Source organism: Bombus flavifrons, chromosome 15, assembly GCF_040668555.2.
Source record: "Bombus flavifrons isolate JBK064 chromosome 15, iyBomFlav1_principal, whole genome shotgun sequence".
Lineage (NCBI taxonomy): Eukaryota > Metazoa > Arthropoda > Insecta > Hymenoptera > Apidae > Bombus > Bombus flavifrons.
Genome location: NC_138456.1, coordinates 10,702,378 through 10,721,611, shown reverse-complemented (window position 1 = coordinate 10,721,611; position 19,234 = coordinate 10,702,378). Strand labels below are relative to the sequence as shown.

The following is a 19,234-nucleotide window of genomic DNA, read 5'->3' as shown; positions in this document are numbered from 1 at the left end:
CTATATTTAAATATCACGGTTGCCAATAAACGTTTACCACGCAGAGATTTTTAACTTTGTAAAGTTATTGTCGGAGATAAAATTATTGTTTACGATATATAACGTTTCTCGAGAACGTCTCGTTCCGCATCTTGCATCGATGCATCCGATGGCCTTGCGATCTTTGTTAAAAATTACTGCGCCTCTAATCGCGCGATTTCCTTATATTTTGTCTTACGTTATTCACACATAACTTCTATCTCGCGTTTCGATCACAGAGAAACTGTCTCGAGAAAAGCCGTATCTATGAATCCAATATGAGAAAAATACTTCGAATCTTAAAAAAAGAGAAACGCGAATAATAATATATTGAATAAGATGATACGAACGCCTGGATTTTTTAAATTTGTGAAATTACTTTGCTGACAAAGTCTCCGAATACGAGTGCCTCGCGCAATCTAAAAATCTAAAAATACCACGACGCTGTTACGCGCGAATATTCACAAATATACTAAAACAATATTTTATAGAAAATAAACTGCGAATATAAATTTCTTAATCTTATGGAATATTTCATTGCGAAATAAATTTCAAAAATACGTTATTTTTCCGCTGAAAACAGTAAAGTCATATGTCAGCAAAGTACCTTCACCTACGTACAAGCTAAAAAATCCAAACTCACGGAACAGCGATTCCATGGGGCCTCGAATTTGCAACCGTATTACCGTCCAAAGACATTGTAGACGTATTTTCTCCAGATTTAAGTAGCATCCCGGTTTTAAAACATTGCGGCTGCGTATCCAGGAGATTCCGTGCGCGATGCGCGTACGGAAGCACGCGTACTCGACAAGCGCACGCAACACGTGCGATCAAAAGCACGCACCAGGACACGTGTCGTTTCTAATCGAACGTAGGCAGGTGAACGTTCGCAACTTCCTAACCTTTGTTAAGAAGTACGCGTGTGTAGGTGCTCGTAAATTATCCGATCGTTGGCTAAAAACGAGTTGGAGATAAATCCAGGAATACCGCGCAAAGATATGATTCAGAATGGTGGTTTGCAAAATTTTGCCAAGACTAATATTAAGAGCTAACTGATGCGAAATTTAAAAAAGGAAAAAAAAAGCCTTCTTCGGAATGGGAAGGAGATACGAGTGAACCGGTTATTTCCAAAACGGGCAAAATTCGCGTAGATTAAAAGTTGGAATTAAACAGAATGATTAAGTGTAACCGAACTATCGCGTGCCTAACCGGTACTTTCAAGGCTCTGTTATCGCGTAGAATCATCAAGGAAAGGCGAACGTCTGACTGGTGAACATCCGCAAACGGCAGCGGACTATGTCGAATCCATAGGCGTTCGTGTAACCACGATCGGGGAATTATACGGTACATGGACTAACGATCGACTAGGAATTTGAAAAGAAATTAATCGATAATTAATAGTCGAAATAATTGCGGGGAAAAATTGGCTGGCTCGTTAGTCCTGTTTATTAAATACGGGAAATGCGACAAGATCTGCATACATAATGACCAACGGACAGGTGATGGTGGTTACATAGAGAAAGGATTGGCGCTATAGCTTTAACGAACTGCCGGTTATTTTCTCTAGCGATATTTTTCGTTATTTTAGTCAGCAATCTTCCGTTTCTGTATATTTACATTATACGTATACATTATACGTTAGCAAAACGTGTAAAAAAATGTCGTGCGACGATCGAATAGCGCAGGAAAGAAAGAAAGAGGGAAAATGTTTACTTTGCAACGAGTAGAAAATTTCTAGAAACATCACGTGACTCGTTAATTCCAAGACTGGACTTATCGATCGACTGTTCGCGCTAGTTTCGATTAATTGAACAAAGAAGAAACAGAGGCTCGTAAATTAAGTCGAACAAAGTCGACTCTAAGGTTTCAAGAAATTGAGTCTCGAAAGGACTTGCAAGACTTCGATGGACAGGGACCCATGGGAGAAAGAAATTTAAAGGGTCTTCCTGATACGATAAAAGTCGAAAAGAAAGGATCGAAGCTTCGCAGCTTCTTTCTCTCCTAGTTCAAACGCGATTCCAAGCGTATCGACGGTAGACGATATTATATTTCTAAAAACGAAAGAACGAACGTCGTTCTTTGTTACTATAATACAATTTACTTATTTCGAACGTCAAGTATGTACGATAAATGGAAGTATAAAAAGTTCGATATTGTACGAAACCATCGAGTATCGACGCTTGACGAAGACCTCGAGAATACGAATAACATCTTCGTAATTATATATATAGTTGGCAAATTTATTCCGTTTAAAAATAGACAAAATCGAGGCCGATTTATGGTGATCGGGGAACGAGAAACATACAAAATGTCGTATCGCTTGATTATATTACGTAATCGACAGACGTGCCTTTCTCTATCGTTGCAAACCTTTCGACCTTCGCTGTAGAGGCATCGGCCGAGTACAAAAGGTTAACGACTGAACAAACTTCTATCCAGCTCCCATTCCCTCGCCTCCTATAAAACACGCATTAGCATAAATATCCGCGATAGAACCACCGTCGCAAAACGGAACAACTTCCCTGAGCGTTGGATCGAGTTGCGATCGAATCACCTCGACTCGCACCTGATACATGAACCGATCAACAGGTGACGCTTTCCACTACAATTACCCGGCACCTGGCCCACATCCGCGCGAATATCGAGTTCCCTGTTCACGTGTAAACGCGCCGAGTCGCTTTCACAGCCTCCGTAAAGAAGAGGAAACCGAATCGTCCGCGTACGCCCGGTAAATCCATCCGAGGAAGATATCCAGCGGGATTTCCTGACTCGCGATCGAAGGAAAGGGGTACTCTACTGGTTGCTCTCTGTGTCGTCGTATTGAGAGACGCAGCTGCCTTTGGGCGTCGAGCACGGGCCCGGTGCAACCCTGCAAGAGCCAGGATACCAAAGCCAGCACCTGGCCATCACCTGCTCCCCTCCTTTTTCTGCGGCTTCTGCAGTGGTGCACGGGGCCAGCCGGCCGGAATTCGTCTCTATGGGTATTTTTGCGTCATCGAAATGTCCCGGTATCCTGTGTACCCCTTTCTCCAACCCTACACCGTAAGCTTTTGCAAGCAGGCTCACCTTCCTGCCGTCGACGAGGTTTCGCAGCAACTCTGGGAAGGTGGAGATTTCCGGTGCTGTGCACTTTGACACCGGAACTTTGGTGGTTTCTCGGGCGAGAGATGGTTTCAAGGTAGGACCTGATTGTTTTAAGCGATCCGAGATTCATGGGAAAACGAATTCGCCATTCTGTCGACCCATTTTTCTTTTCCTTTATCGGACAATTTGATGGAAATCGTAGGAAATTATTCGGGAAATTATTCGTAATAAAAGCAATCGTTGACGTCGCTGCGCATCTTCAACGAAAGTGTCTGGAAATTTGGTTTTCGAGCGTATCTCAATGAGCCGCGTTCTAAGATCTTATATCGGTACTAGAACAAAAATTATGATTCATCGAACGTCAATCGTGACATTCTGTTGCAACTTGGATCGGCAGAGTGACGCGAATCTTGGAATATCTAAGATCATGACCCGAGTCAACAAAGTTAAAAAGCGAAACTTCTAGTCCGCCATTCATCGTCTAGAAATTAGCTACCTCGCAACGCGTTTGATCCGTTCATCGTTCATATTGCTCAATCACGCGTAAACTAAAAACACCTTTGCTCTTCCGTCGTACGTGATAATTACACGAACTATATTTTATACACAGTCAGTGAATTCCTTGCACTCTGACTTGTTAACCGAGTGCAAAGTGTTTAAACGCGAAGATAATTTCTGTACAAGCTTCGTTCGTATGGAGTATCTCTATACGTGAACGATAACGTTAAAATTTACTAATAACCCGATAAACTTAATCAATTCTGTAATACCTATGTACGAATAAATAAATAAATGGCTAGCCGTAAGCCAGCCAAATACGATTAAAATTCACGGGGGAAAAAAGAAACAACGTGGACAAACAGCAGCCGCAACGTAGCGTGAAAATTTAGCTCAACTAATTTCCATATCGTCACCGGTGGCAATTGGCGACACAACCCCCGCGTGTCGAAACTCTCCCCCGTTTCCGGGCTTGGCACTGTATTTCGTAATTTCAGCCGGTGTCCGCCGGTCCGATCGATAGACTTTTTCGTGCCTGTTGCACGCGTGCCAGTGCATGTGCATTCCGACATGTTGCAGGTGCACCACGCCCTCGGCTAACACCTTTCTGTTTGTTTTCCAATGATTAGTCAGCGGTCTATCTCTCTCCCCTTCCTTTTCTTCCCTACCGCCCTTTTTTAATCGTTCCTGTTTCTTTTTTCTCTCCTATTTCTGTTTTATTACACAACTCGACGAGCACGAGGCACACAACATACAATCAACTGCATCGAGTTTATTGCCCTCAGGGGCGACGAAATCGTCCTGAAAACGGCAATTACCCTTTCAACGTTTCCACTGTTTCACGCGGCGATTATCTACCCCTGCGTGCTTTCCGCTTTTTGCCTGTGCCTTTTTTTCTTTTTTATATTTGGCAGATTTCTTTCGTTCGCGTGATCGTCTCGTTTGATACGCAAGTTAGGGTATGCCTGTTCTTGTTTGAAATTTGATCGAATTTAAGCATTTCGTCGCTATCGAAGTAAGGAAACTTTCTCGAACGAATACCACCAGTCCTTGGTCGGACGCTACAGCAAATTACGGCGAAACGTAGAAAATTTGTTGACAACAACGCGGTTATAATCGCTACACTTTGAACCCAAAGAATCCTAATTGATTTATTAATAGTTTGCTTATGTCAATATCGATCGCCGTTGAAACGAGATGTTCGCAGAAATCGTTTCATAGCTCGACAGATATTTATTGTGTGCAGTATGATAATGAGATATCGTGTACCAATTTTAGTGCAGTGCTGGATCTAGGTTACTAATCTTCTACTGGTGCAGCAATGTCATTTATAGACGAGGAATGCAGCTACACTGCGTACAACATTCGTCATTTAGATAATTGCAACTAATGCGAAAATGTGTATAGGCATTTCGCAGTCGCGTTAATTAGTACGATTAGCAAGCTGCACACTTTTCTACGAGCTGTGTCCACTGTTTTCTCGAACCACCGTCTATGTCACCCCGACTGCTTCTCGCACGGTGTCGTACGTTGCCCGAAAGTGAAATTACGGAGATATTTGTAGCGGTTTCAGGTGCTCGAGCAGGTCGCAACTTCGATTAAAAGCTAATAAAATGAAAAGTCAATAAAAGAAACGAAATTACGGAAAGAAAACAAAGAAATCCTTCGAGATCTGTCTAAGCAACCACGAAGCATCGAGCGACTCGAGAGTGGCTGGAAATTAAATAATACGCTGGCCGTATCAGACGTTATCTATTTAGGCTTGTTCAGGCTATCGCTTGTTTGCTCGGGAAGCCCAGTTATTACACTTTCGTATTCTCGAAAAGCAGGAATTCGTAGAGCGACTGCGGCCATCGTTTCGTTTCCTATTTGCCTCGTGTGATATTTAAAATCCTCTACGGATCGTTCGGATTTCTCAGTGACGCAGCAGCCACGGAATTCTTGCTTCCTCGTCGCCGCGTTTGCAAAACGCTCACTTTTCCCGACGATGACCCGACCACGCGCAATTGGACACCGCACGATGCCGCCGTTTAGATTTCGAGACGTTTCCAAATGATTTAAACGCGATCGTGTTCTTTTCCATCTTTTCATTCTTCTCGACGAGAGACGTTGCGAAGAGAAAGATCTGCTTTCCTCTCGTAATCTGTATTCGATGAATTTGACGTATGCTCGAGTAGAAATATTTGGTAAATCCTTAGAGCGGGCGATCCGATCGATGAAATCGTTGGAAATATCTTTTCCATGTTTTTATAGGATTCGGTAATAACGACAAGAAGAATATTTAAACAACACAGAAGAGAAACTTGTAAAAACAAACAAAATTATGTTTCCCGTGACAACAACGAAAATAGATTTTCCAGACTTACTCATCCACCACTTTCGAGTAATAATAGACGCCAATAAAACGTACGAATATAATGTGACCAGCAAGAAGAACAGACGCGTCAACGTTGCTTCCAATTCGAATAAATTTCTAATAAACCTCCAACAAATCAGATGGCTCACCTACGAGATTTTGCAAGATTTGTCATCTCTCAGGAAGTCGTGACATTTTAACGGAAGGTGGCGCCGATTCCAATGACTATTTTCATCCCAAACCCTAGCAATTTTCATATTTCATACGATGATTCATGGGGAATCGATCGAACTATGCATCGATAAATTGTCTGTTCTCTCTCTCTCTCTATACTTAGAAACCTATTCAATTAACTACGTAATTTTCATAAGTCGACTATGGATTCTTACGTATCTGTGTGAAATTTAGAAATACGAATGTGCCAACAATCGAGGTGTAATAATACTTAATAAGCGAAAAGAATCCATCCATCTATCTGTAGATTATCAGGTAACGATAAAATATAAATAGACTGTTACGTTGAATTTTTTAAAGCGGAAAGCTCTTTTTAAGGCAGTGACGTTCCTAGGAAATTTAAATGTCTCGCGACATTGAGAATTCGTTAGGAACGTAGAGATTGTCGGCAAGTTTAATCGATCAAATAACAGAACCAGCGAAATCCTCTCGATAGCATCGATCTTTATCTGATAAAGAACTACACGTTCCCAATTCGAATTTTTAATAAATTGGCAATGCCATCCGAGGCCAGATTAGATAGTAAATAAAGAACCGTCTGGTGATTTTGTTTGCTAAATTTTTATACCTCACGACGATTTTTTCCTTTTTATCCGTTGCTACTAGTTCGTCTTACATTTTTAGTATGGCTCTTTTCCAAAATGTTTTTTTTTTATTTTAATTTATATCGCGAAACATGTAGAAACACGGCGAAACTGCTCTATATACCTGTTCTTTGGACATTTTTACGTCAAAATTTAAATTCAGAAGTTTCAAATATCCGTGCTTCGAAGCTACTCGTACACTTTGTTAAGTAACCATGGAATCTTGTCGGCACAAGGATTAAATCCATAAAAACGTAATCGCACAGATTGAAAATCGCGATAGAAAAGAACCATGACATGGACAGACGATGACAAGGTTGAATAAGCAAGAAAATTGCCTGCGTCTGCTGTGATTCTTACATTCCATGAATGTGGAACGAGTTAGAAGACTTCGTAACGTTGCACGCGTAACGTCGGATCGCACGATAATCGGCGAGGCTATCGATAGAACGGAGTTATCGGCGGCTTGAGTTTCGGCCATTTATTTAACGGTCCTTGTCGGGGAACAATCGAGAAACAAAAGCGTCTGATATCGATAACGTGCTCTATTTCCCCAACTGTTTTCGCCAAATGCTGCGACAAACCTACCGTAAAATTTCTCCTATGAAAGTTTCATGGCTTTGGCATACGAGCAGGCGAATCGATAGTGGTCTACGATACATTTTAACGAGAAAAGGAAATTCATCGCGCACCATTGTGTACGTTTCATCCAGCTGGCGATACTTTTCTATATTTTTCCTTTTTTTTCCTTTCCTTTGTTGTTGTTGCTTTTTTTTTAAGAAACATATTCAATCACAGGCGGACGACAATCGTAGATAAAGAAATGTTTATTAAAATGACTTATCAAAGTACCAAAATTATCTTTGATGAAAGATTATGCGAAAGTATCGCATGAGAAACGATGGTATCGTGCAATCGTTGTTCAACTTTATATCGCCAATGTAACCTGTTATTTTAATAAAAATCTAATCTCTCGAATATCTGTAAACAAATAGCTACTCGAGTCGATTAATCGATTTTTCTTTAAACGACTCTTAAACGATTAAAATAAACTTTCACAGAGTGCTATCGTATGGAAACTTTTGCCAAGATAAAAAGAAATTTCGGATACTGCGCAAAATTGAAAAACCTTTGAAACTTATTTTTTTTTTTTTTATTCGACAAAGAACGCGCAACCACTTTTCTCGGATAGAAATGGTAGACAGATGTCAGTCGGACTACTTTGCACCGAAAACCTGACAATACTCTACCTAAAACTTATCGAGAAGGTGCAATTAACGATAAGCTCTGGTGTGTTTCATTAACGCACAGCGTTTTATCGGTAGCAGCTGACAGCGTTTACTAACAGGATTTTCCCTCTTTTCCTATCGCCAATAGTTGTGAAAGAACGTATGGCTCGATATCTGGGTACCTGAACAAGGTATTATATCGAGCAGAGTGGCTAAACTTCCGTGAACAGCCATTATGTACTTATGTATTTAGACGCAATAATCTCTTACCGTTTGTATCATTATATTTACCATTTGATTAAGATGTTCTTTTCCTTTAGTCTCAATCTCGCAACTATGATATAATCGATGGTCGAAGCTCTTAGCTAGAACTCTTAGCATCGAGGTAAAAATTTATAGAAACTGAGCGGAATAAATCGCGCGGTAAATCGTCGGATTCTTCGCTTTTCGTTCCAATCGCCAATCCAATAATTAATAAAATCGCCGTTCCAATCGCCAATCCAATAATTAATAAAATCGCCGTTCCAATCTAATAATTAAAAATTAACGATGCAAAAGCCTCCCTTCGACCGGCAGTTCAAAACGTTACCTAATCGAGACCCGAAGAAGCAAATTCTCCGTAAGAATCGGCGTTCGACCATCGTAAGAGAAGAGAGAATTTACCGATATAAGCAATAAGCGGGAACAAAAGCGAAAGGGAGTGCGATTCTATGAACACTTACCCATAGGTCATCCAGGGTGACGGAGTTGTCTGTGTAGAAAACAAGCGCCTCCGCGGTCAGCGGCGACGGTTCTCGCAATTTCGAGGCGAGAAGCAAACAGGCAGTTCCTAGTAGCTGCAGCTGCGACTTCCTGATCGGGCAGATCGAGAGGAACCTGTCGACGTAGTTCATGGACAGGGGAAAGACCTCGTCCTGGCACTTCTGCTCCTCGCATACCTGTCACCGATCATCAACCAACAGATTAGAATCGTGTCCTCTCGTTTGGCTCGCGGCTAGACCCAACGACAGGGTCCCTTGTTTCGTTGCGACGAAACACGAAAACGATTGCTCTCGACAATTTGTCCCGTCGCGCTGTTTCAAAGGAAAGCGATGGCAAGCGATGCTTGGACGAAGTTAGGAGACTATCGATATCTGGATGATGGAAGTTAGGTGGAATGCGAGTACAGTTACGTATTTTCGGTTAATACAGTTACATGTCGCTAAAACCGGATAAATTACAGAACGTAAAATGCGTCGAGATTCTTCGACATCGGCGAAACAAATTTTTCCGTAAAATCTTCAAAGTTATTCTGTAAGAAAAATTATCATCGGAGATTATAGTCTGAATGTTGTATCGGAAAGGGATTTAAGATATCTATTAAATTTATAAGAAAAAATCTCGAGCTCATTCCCAGAGAAGCAAAAAAGAGAAAAAGAAAGAAAAAAAGAAAGAAGGTTGGTGTGTTTAATTTGGTGGAAATTAACGGCAAATTAATAAAATAACAGTAAAGCTGAAAAAAGAAGAAAAAGAAGAAGGGAATACGTCAGACCGGATTTCCTCTCCTCGTATTTTAACATCGTGGCTTTGGCTAATCGATCACCCTGGGGCACAGGTCGGGGACCTCGGTTTTTGTTTTCAAAGCATTCTCCAAGAGAGAGAGAAGATACAATCGATACAGTCGATGCTGAAGAAGAGTATAACGAGCTTTCGGCGTCGTACGAAATTCCAGTACGACGGGTTGAAATAATTCTTCGCTAAACGAATACACTGCGTCTAAAGTCCAATAGAAATAAACGAAACATCGATTTCGGCCAGTTTCGCGGCGTTCGTTAAGCGGATAAGATTAACCTTGTACGAATAAATAAAAGCGATCGTTAGTTCAACGAGAAAATTACGTATTATATCGTGCATTTCATTTTTAGCTATTAAGTAACGAGGGCTAATCGAAGATACGACTTACGCAAGATTTCCTAATTAAATATGTATTAAAGATATACCTCGTCGATTCTTTTTTTCTCAGAGATACTGCTAACTCTCAAAATGAATTATTGCAAGCAATTATTGCGAAGTTACAGAGATACGCGCAACGATACAAATTGATAAAAGATATGCAATACGTTTCGTTTAAAAGCCATTGTTTGTATCGAAAGATTGTTTCAACGCTTTTGCAGATACATGTTACCTCTTCAGGAGAATTTCTCAACGTGCAATTATTGCAAATTCAAGGATCAAGATACAAAGCGATACGAGATACGATACACGGATTTTGTTAAAGGTGTCATTTGCGTTAAAAGATTATCGTTTCGACGTTTCCGTCGATATTGTTAACTCTTCAAACAACAATTACTGCAAAATCGAAAAATCAAACGTAAAACACGAGATACAGGTAGCGAGATACGAAATACGAGTCGAAGAAACAAAATTTCGAATTCTGCATATCGAAAGATATCGATCGGGAAGAACGTGTCGATTCTTAGTACAGATCGCCGACGCTCGAGACGAAACAATTCATTTTCTTACAGAATCACCGTGTTTTAACGCGTCGTTACCTTTATATCGGTAAATTTTACTTCTCGCACAGGGATTCGTCGTCTTTTGTCAAATTAAGTTAACGAGTTAACGATATCGCTTACAAAAATTACTTGTACCGTGTCCCCGCGCACTACCGGAACGGAGGTTGACCGAAATTTTCCAGCACCCAAGTCCCACCGGTTGCTTTCCTACCGGTTTAAGCGCAGCCGTACGAATCGTCGTTGCGTCACGACTTATTGAGCGTGACCGACGATTCCACCCTTTTCGAACACCCCTTCTTCTAATTGCGCTTCGTCGTGCGTATACCACGACCAATTAGTACTACCGGTTTAACGAAATAATTGTCTGTGTCCCATCATCGATTAAACGCGTTATGAGGCTGCAAAAAAAAAAAGCAAAAATTTCGCGATGTAAGTTTTAATGACTGTAGGTTCAATTAGCAGCATGAAAGGATGCCTTTTTGCTTCAGATCCGTGGAAGATTACGTTTGGGCCAGTCGAGGTTAGAACTTCGGAGAACGTGGGAGCACTACGAAGCGTATTGATAAGACAGAGTTTAGATCGTTTTAATCGAAATCCATTATACGTACGCGGAATAAGTAATGTGAGAATCGTATGGGAATATTTAGAGCGAGTGTAAGGTTACGAATTAAAATTTGTTCGAACTGAATACTCCACTCTGGATGTACTGGCAGATAAGAAAATTAATATTTAATCAACTATTATTTAGAGAAGACGATGTTTAGAGGCGGATAGATCGATCAATTTCGAAACTGACTTTTTCCCTTAGAAAGATCTACCGATAAAATGAGACAAAATGTAAACTTGCAGAATCTGATCAAATTAGAATAATTCGATTCGACGAAATGCTATTACAATCTGTGACGCTTTTGCGGTTACTTTCTTTGAATTACGTTACTCGGTCGATATTACTAGTAATTTACATCTCAGACTGGAAGATTCTTTTTGGACGGCGATTTCTTTTCAACGGGGATGAACCGCGCTGTTCTCCGCCTCGATTTAACGAGATAAAGTTTCTTTGAATTACATCGACGTTGAAAGAGCGTCTAAAATCGTATTCAATAAGCAACTAAAAATCGTATTTCTTTTCTCATCAAAAACATCATTGTTATCTTTCCAAGTTAATTTTTATCTACCGAGCCCTTCTTATCGCTCGCTGCCTAATTATTTTTGAAGCATTATTCCTGTAAATCATCGTGGATAGTCGAAGCGATATTTCTTTCAAAGACTTCGGATTTTTCGAGTTTCGAAGGTGGTCGTTTCTACGAATCGACCTAGCTTACCAATATCCTTTCTGGGGTGGCGATTTATGGCGGCGTTTTTGTACGTTCAAGGCACAAAGTGTGTCGCGCAGATGCGTTTTCAGTTCACTATGCACACCGTTGGTCAAATTTTAATCTACAGTGTAAAGTAAAGAAATTCATACGAATTTATTCGAAAAGAATTGCACGAAAATTACGACACTTATGAATATAAAAAAGTCCATGGAAAAAAGCGAAACTATTATCCAAGCTAAATGAAGTTACACGGCAGAGGGAGACAATGGAGCGAGCAAATTTTGTGCATTGAAAAGAAGAAGGCGGAACCATTCCGCTCGATCGGCCGTTGCAAAGGAGAAGAATTAAGAGAGAAGGCTTTGGATAATTACATCGTGCATCTGTTCAAATATTAAAGAAAGTTTGGCCGAATTGGGGCTCGATATCTCCCGTTCGAACGGGCAACACGTTTCGAGCTGGAATTAAGGAACGCGGAGAAGGCTAGCCGATAAAAACCGTGGGCCAACAAACTCGTCTGTATATCTGCCGGACGGTCATCCGTTAGCCCTCGCCACCGCAGATAATTAGTTTAACGAACCGTTTTGCAAAAATTCGCGTCGAAACGCAGAAAATTCCATACTACTTGCATTTCATAATCTTGCCTGTCACTGTCTCTGTGGAAACTGTCGCACCAATTATCAGACTTCCTTGAACGCCTTCCTTTCGCCTCACTACGAAGAACATTCGATACCACGAAAATGACATGTACAGAACGTAATAACAAAACGTCACTGTTCGTAATTAGAAAATCGTTTCTTCGTACGATCGTGCTGCAAATCGCTGCACGATACGCGTGCACAACGTCGTACGGATTGTCGTTATCTCTTATGGAACACAAGTTATCGATACCACACGCGAACTTTCCGGACAACGCTTTGTATTGCCCTATCAGGCTTTAGGCAACGACTTGTAACAACTGTTCGCCGATCGTCAAACGTTCCTATATACTATATACAAGTGGTGACAGAAGATAGAGAGGTTTCTACGTTGGTTATCTGCCACGATAAACTTTAATCCGTCCTTCGATACAGATCCGACAAAGAGAAGAAAGGAAACGCGTTTGACGTAGCCGGGGTCAGCCAAGGTTCTTTTAGAGTTCAATGGGACTGTTTGCGATCTATAGACGTTCCGACCTCTGAAAATATTCGAGCGTTTGTGATTTTAACAGATCTTATTCATTAGAATAGGTCATGGATCGTATAGAATAGCTATCGAACGTAAAGTTTGCCACTGATACCGATAGTCGTAGAAAATGATAAAACGATAAGCGAGTTTAGCACATCTTTACACATTTAAATGAATTTCGATATTTTGTATTTAGAATTTTATAATTTTACGTTCATCGAAGAATTAGATTAGGCGATCGTGCGCGTCGTGCGTCGAATAAACCTTAATCCAACGTTGCAATATTTTTGACTACCAAGTAAATTAAGTTTCGTTTTAACTAACGAATCGTTCACGCCAACAAGTATCTCTGTCGTGAATAATGTTGGGATTTAAAATTAAATCGGTTCCGTTATATCGTTCTATATTCTACGCTTTTCTTATCCCGCCTTCTGTCACAGCATGTAGGTTGAATTTAACGCGTTGCATTTACAAATTATTCAAACCGATACTGATAACATGGAACCAATTAGGTTACCATGGTAATTTATTCCCAACTACAACAATTAACGTTTCCATTCTAAAAGGATTTCGTTCAAGAAACACGATGGTCGAGGCAACCAAACTCTTATTAGCACATCAAAGCCGCGAAGATTAAGCGGAAGAGTATAAACAGAAACAAATTTGCATATTTAACGGAATTTCAAATTGAAACATCGGCGACCTTTAACCCTAAATCGATGATTTCGTTCCACGAGATTCTGCGATTTTTCCGAGGAAATCGAGATTTTTTCTCGGGTTTAGCGATCGGCCAATTACGAGAGACTCGCCTCCGTGTGAAATACGCCTGAGATACCCGAGAACGAAGCGAAAGGACAACGTCGAATGAATTTGGACCGAATGAATCGTTCGCGAGTGCCTCTAATACCAAAGAATTCAAAGCAGTGGACTTCGACACGCGTGTACGACACGATCCAGTCCGGTCACGTTCCCGACGTACCCGTATGATTCAAGGCCGACTTTACAAACCTCCTGATCGTTGTAATTAATCGTGCAAAAAAATCAATCGGCAGCTGAATAAACCGGACCTTGAACCGCGAATCGCAGGAAATCGGCCTGGTTAAGAGGCTTCGGATCGTTCAAGGAACTTCCAAGGACATTTAAACACGATTAATATCTTAACGCCAACGATCCACGATTATCGAATCACCTTGAGAATCGACAGATTTCAATTTCCCACCGATCGATGCCTTTACTGGTTCGCGTCTTATTTATCATTCTTCCGACGTAACTTTCTTTCTTCCGATTAAATCGTGCAGTCAGTTTGCTGCATTTGTGCGAGATTTAAAGATGGAAAGATGGAAACATGGGGAAGTAAGAAAAGTAGATTAAGTAAACTTTGTTTTCAAATTGCGTTAGCGAATTTGCAATTGTTCGATGCTTATAACAATACGATTAGGGTTAATCGTATTACTATCGATAAGTTTAACGTTCGTTAAATCTTACGAAACATTCGACGTTCACTACGGTAAATTGTAATATTTTACATTTACCAAATTACCAAATATCTCGTAGCAGAAACTTGGGTGCGAGAGTATTTAACGAATCTGCAATTAGTAAGTATTTGACATTTATAGTTGTGATTATAAGCATAGTGTAAGTACCTCGAGTGCTTGGCGCTATTCGCGCCACTTGTAAATTGATAAAAAGTGAAATCGCAAGTTTTTATATTAGATTAGAACACTCGAGACGCTGTCGAAAGTTACCTTCAAATAAAATCGGACACTTTTGTCCAATGTACGATCGTATTCGAACGGAACAATCGATTTCTAACGTTACGGCATCATCTTCTACCAATAATATCGGAACGAATTGAAAGTCAAAATCGGCGAATGTACGTACATTGCATCAGGAGTTAAGATTTATAGACTTATAGATTAGATAGATCCTTCTTATCGGTATTTATAAAATGAGTTATACAACCGAGATTTTAAATATCTCGGTGTAATTTCGTGACGAAACGTGACAACGGAGGGTTAATCGTGGCTTGGATACCGGTGATTATCAACGATTTCTAATTTAACTGGCGTTACATCATTAGAAAGCCTAAGGATTTTAATCGTGCGAATTTCTGATTTTCGGTTGCTCGATTTCCTCGTCCAATTAAACCTAGTCAAATATTTTAGATAACTCTGATATTCGTTTAATTCCAGCGTTAAAAAATATGACAAATTCAGCGTGGAAAAAATTCAGAATTGCGAAACTTTATTCCGTTAAATTTCGAAATTTTGCTTACTGAACGCGCTTTGCAATATAACGTTCGATAACGTACGATATTTGCAAAATTTAACGAGTTCGGATTTATTTCTTTAAAACGATATCAATGTGCCAATGAAAGGACGTCGTATGTTACAATGTTTCGCTTTTCAACGATCAAAAGAGACGGTCAACGTCTCTCACCAGCTAACTAAAAGAAAGCGATCGTCGTTGATCGTGGAACAAATTCGGTCGAATCTCGTATACATATGTATGCGTAGGAAATTCGAAGCCGAACCGACCAAATGATCAACCAGGATACCGAACAATGAAATGATTACCGTTACGTTAGTCATGAGCGGAAAAAAAAAAGAAGAAAAGAAAAAGATACTTTGTCGCCAGATAGAGCAAACGATATCGCCGAGAAACACAGATATTTCCGTTCGACTCGAAAAGCAGAAATTTAAATGTAACCGAGAGCTGCGAAGACTACATTGTCAGCGGGCCAGAACCGCGTTCGAAGGAAAAATTAATCTTGGAATCTTACAATTCGATCCGAAAGCAGGAATTCGTTATCATAGCCGTCGACGAATACGATTACGCGACAGACATCTAGGACAGGGTTCACCTTCATTTTCGTTTTGGCTAATATCTCGCACCTTTCGATTACAATATCCAACAGTTGTATCGTATAATATTCCGTGACTCGATTCGACTATCTATATTAACTATATTACACATTAATCGATATAATTAATTAATATAATTATATATTAATTCTTTAGATATTTAAATTTATACGAATTTTCGCAATACGAGTGCAAGGTTTACCCGGAGAATTATTATTCGTAAATTGCCGTAAGATTCGTCCAAGATTTATCTAGGGAATTGCATTAAGAATCGTCTGCTCGAGTATTTGAAATTTCCTCTACGAAAGTTTAACTCGACTCCGCAGTTGGCTGAAAAAGGAAGGTTCTCGGGAAGATTCGAATCTCCGGATTTGCAAATGTCGCGTTTGTCCGCATCGATACGCATTTGGTAACGCACAGGTGACGTAACGCGGTGATCCCACTGACATGATTCGACCGCTCGTCAATGACGGTGTAAAAGATTGCGAGAGCGCCCCGCCAGCCAAAAGCCGTTGCGTACCTACGCAACAAGCGTGTTTTTTAAATTTTAAAGGGACCTCGGACGCGCGTTCGACGTCATCGGACGTCTCTCTCTCTCTTTCTCTCTCTCGCGCGCGCACCGCGGCCGAAAATAAGTCACGAACGTTACGTTCCGCGAGCTTTCCATGCGCTACCCAAACGCACCGATATAACGGAATTTTCTGTTCGATCTACTCGACGTTAACGAGGTTCCCTCGGCTGTGACACCCTGGATTCAAAGAATTCCTCGTCACGCGATATCTTTCGAATGAAAAACCTCGACCACTCTACGCCTCTACGCGTTACGGCCTGTTAATGTTCTCGATGACAAACGAAATCATCCTACTGGTATATCGACTGCTCGACGTCGTGACATTTAAGTATTCGCAGATGGAACTTTAAAACGAGATTGATCGTAGCTTATTAATGCTTCTACGTATAATACAAGCGATAACGCTATCGGTATATATTATATCGATACATTGTTAATAAATAGTTGCGTGGAAATGGTTGGTGCGAGAGAGATTATTGCCAACTTTTACGTAACGCGAGTGTTTACTGGTAGGCCGTATAAAATGACAACGATAACCGATATATAATTACGTGTAATTCTTTTTCGTTTTCACTGCACAGCGATTTAATAACTTAACAAGTTATCGAAATCTACCATTCTACGTGAAAGCGTGAAACGAATCTCGTTAAAACCAATGGAAATTATCGCGATATAAGACGCGTACATAATCCGTGACCCTTTCGACTATCGAAAAAGTCGCGAGACTCGCGTCTCACGCTTCCTTCGACTTTTCCACCAACGATTTCCCGCAAAATACCATCGATCGTGCTATTAATTCTATCGAGACGTGTAAAAGACAACGTAACGTATCTAGCAACGATGGTAGAAGCGGCGATAAGGTTCGGTTAATGGTAAAATTTTGGAAAATTCAAGGGCGACACGTGGACCGGAAACAGTTGCTCACCTCCAACATCCACTCCGCGACGATCTTGCGCATGAGCGGCGAGATGTCCCTCTGCACGCACTCGAAGTAAGAACTGCTGGGTGCGTATCTTTCCTCGGTTTTCAGAAGATTCTGCAACACACGGTCGTCGCCAAGTACGGCAGGATCGGCGTAAGCTCTGCGCTCGACCGCCGTGTTCTCGCAGCAAAGCAGATCCATGATCCCGTGGCGTTTCTAACCTCTCGAAACACGCACACACACGACAAAGAGAAACGGTGGCGGCGGCACAACCTCTCCTCCTCCTCCTCCTCCACCACCTCCTTCTCTTCTTTTTCTCGGCTGTGTATGCGATGACTGCTGCCGCTGCTGCTGCTGCTGCTGCTGCTCGCGATCGAAGATATTATTGCACGGTGTGTGTGTGTGTGTGTGTGTGTATGTGTATGTGTGTGTGTGTACGTGTCAAGATTCTGGTGGTCGTTGACGACGCGAAACGAATCCTCGCTGTATAAGATCAGACGTATTTTTCCCCTCTCGTTCGTATTTTCCGTCTCTTCTCAGCGCCGTCGCCGACGCCGTCGCCGTCGTCGTCGTCGTCGCGGTGTCACTTTATTCACGTGCCACGTTGCCAAACCGTTTTTCACCGGCGCGACCAGACAGAGCATGCACAAATCGATCGTAAAGATACGGCCACGGCTAGAGAAGTTGGCACGAATTCGCACGGCAAGACGCTTACCTCGCCCAGGACACTGCTCAACACTTCACAAAATAAAACTAACAGAGGAATACACGCGTGTCGAACGTGTGCGTACGCGTGTATATATACACGTAACAGGACCTTGGTTTCGGGCGATGACTTCGAATATCACTCACCTAAAGGCCGTTTACGCGAAAACAATGTATACAACGGCGAGAATCTGTCGGGGTTCGACAAAGTCGTGGAAAAAAAGCTGGTCTACCGATTTTGTTATCCCTTGCGTTCCATGCACAACACACTTTACTTTCGTCTCTCCTATTCTCGCTGTCCAAAGTAGCTACCGGTCTCTCGATCTTGTATAGTACCTTTTTTTTTTTCTTCTTTTCTTCTGTGTTTGACTCTTTCTGTTTTTCTTCGCGTATCCTCGGTTTCGTCGAAACGGTCTCTCTCGATCGAGGATAAAGAGCAAGAAAGAACCGAACGCGTTACAATAGCGCGTCAACACACACTGGTAGCGAACGAATAAAAATGATCGGTCGAAGGTTCGTACGACGTAGGAATTGTAATAAATAAGCGTAATTTGGTTTGGCGTAGCTCGTAACCCGTCAACTGCGTCCGCGTCGTAGACAGTTCGCGGCGAAATCGTTTCGCTTTTAAAAACGATTGTCGCTTAACACGGTCGATTTAAATGTCCTCCGGTGCTTTAGTCTTAACCACTTTCTCACGATCCGACACTGGCGACTTACCAGGTCAGAATGCCGCCGGTCTTCCTGCCGTAGTTCGCTCTTCTCCAGTTCGTTCTTCCCGAAGGGGTAGTAGGTGCGTCCCCACCATCTCGGCGCCAACGGTCACGTGATCACGGATCGATCCCTACCACCAAGGCGCCAGCGTGTCACGTGAAACGTAACTGTCCCCCCACCATCGGTTGGCATGACTGGGGCGCCAGTGCCGGATTCGCATCGTGTAACAGGAACCCAGCACGACTGCCACCTACAGGGTCGCCACCTTCGGCGTCTCGTGTTATTTCAGGGACGTCCACGATATCTACGGAACCAAGGTGTAGCGTTCTAACCTGCCGTCTTTCGACCCTCCGTCACCTGGCAAGCTTTTTTCAATGTGTACGATTTGTCTAGTCTAGTCCCTTCGGTGCCGTGCGAGATTCAGCATTTCCGCTAGAACCTGCGAACAGGTGGAAATATCTCGTCATGGGATTTAAACCCTTC

The 19,234-nt window shown here is 41.7% G+C and overlaps 1 protein-coding gene across 3 annotated transcripts in view; it reads right to left on the bottom strand.

Annotated features, from left to right (window-relative positions):
• CycD (cyclin D) overlaps window positions 1-19,234 on the bottom strand; it is a 135,757-nt gene that overhangs the window by 27,642 nt on the left and 88,881 nt on the right. For all 3 annotated transcript variants that reach the window (XM_069128769.1, XM_069128768.1, XM_069128770.1), the window contains exons 4-5: window positions 17,339-19,190; window positions 8,726-8,941 (exon numbers count right to left, since the gene is read on the bottom strand). In XM_069128769.1, coding sequence (XP_068984870.1) covers window positions 8,726-8,941; window positions 17,339-17,536 — 414 coding nt within the window. In that variant the 5' untranslated portion in view covers window positions 17,537-19,190. The remainder of the gene's footprint in view (window positions 1-8,725; window positions 8,942-17,338; window positions 19,191-19,234) is intronic.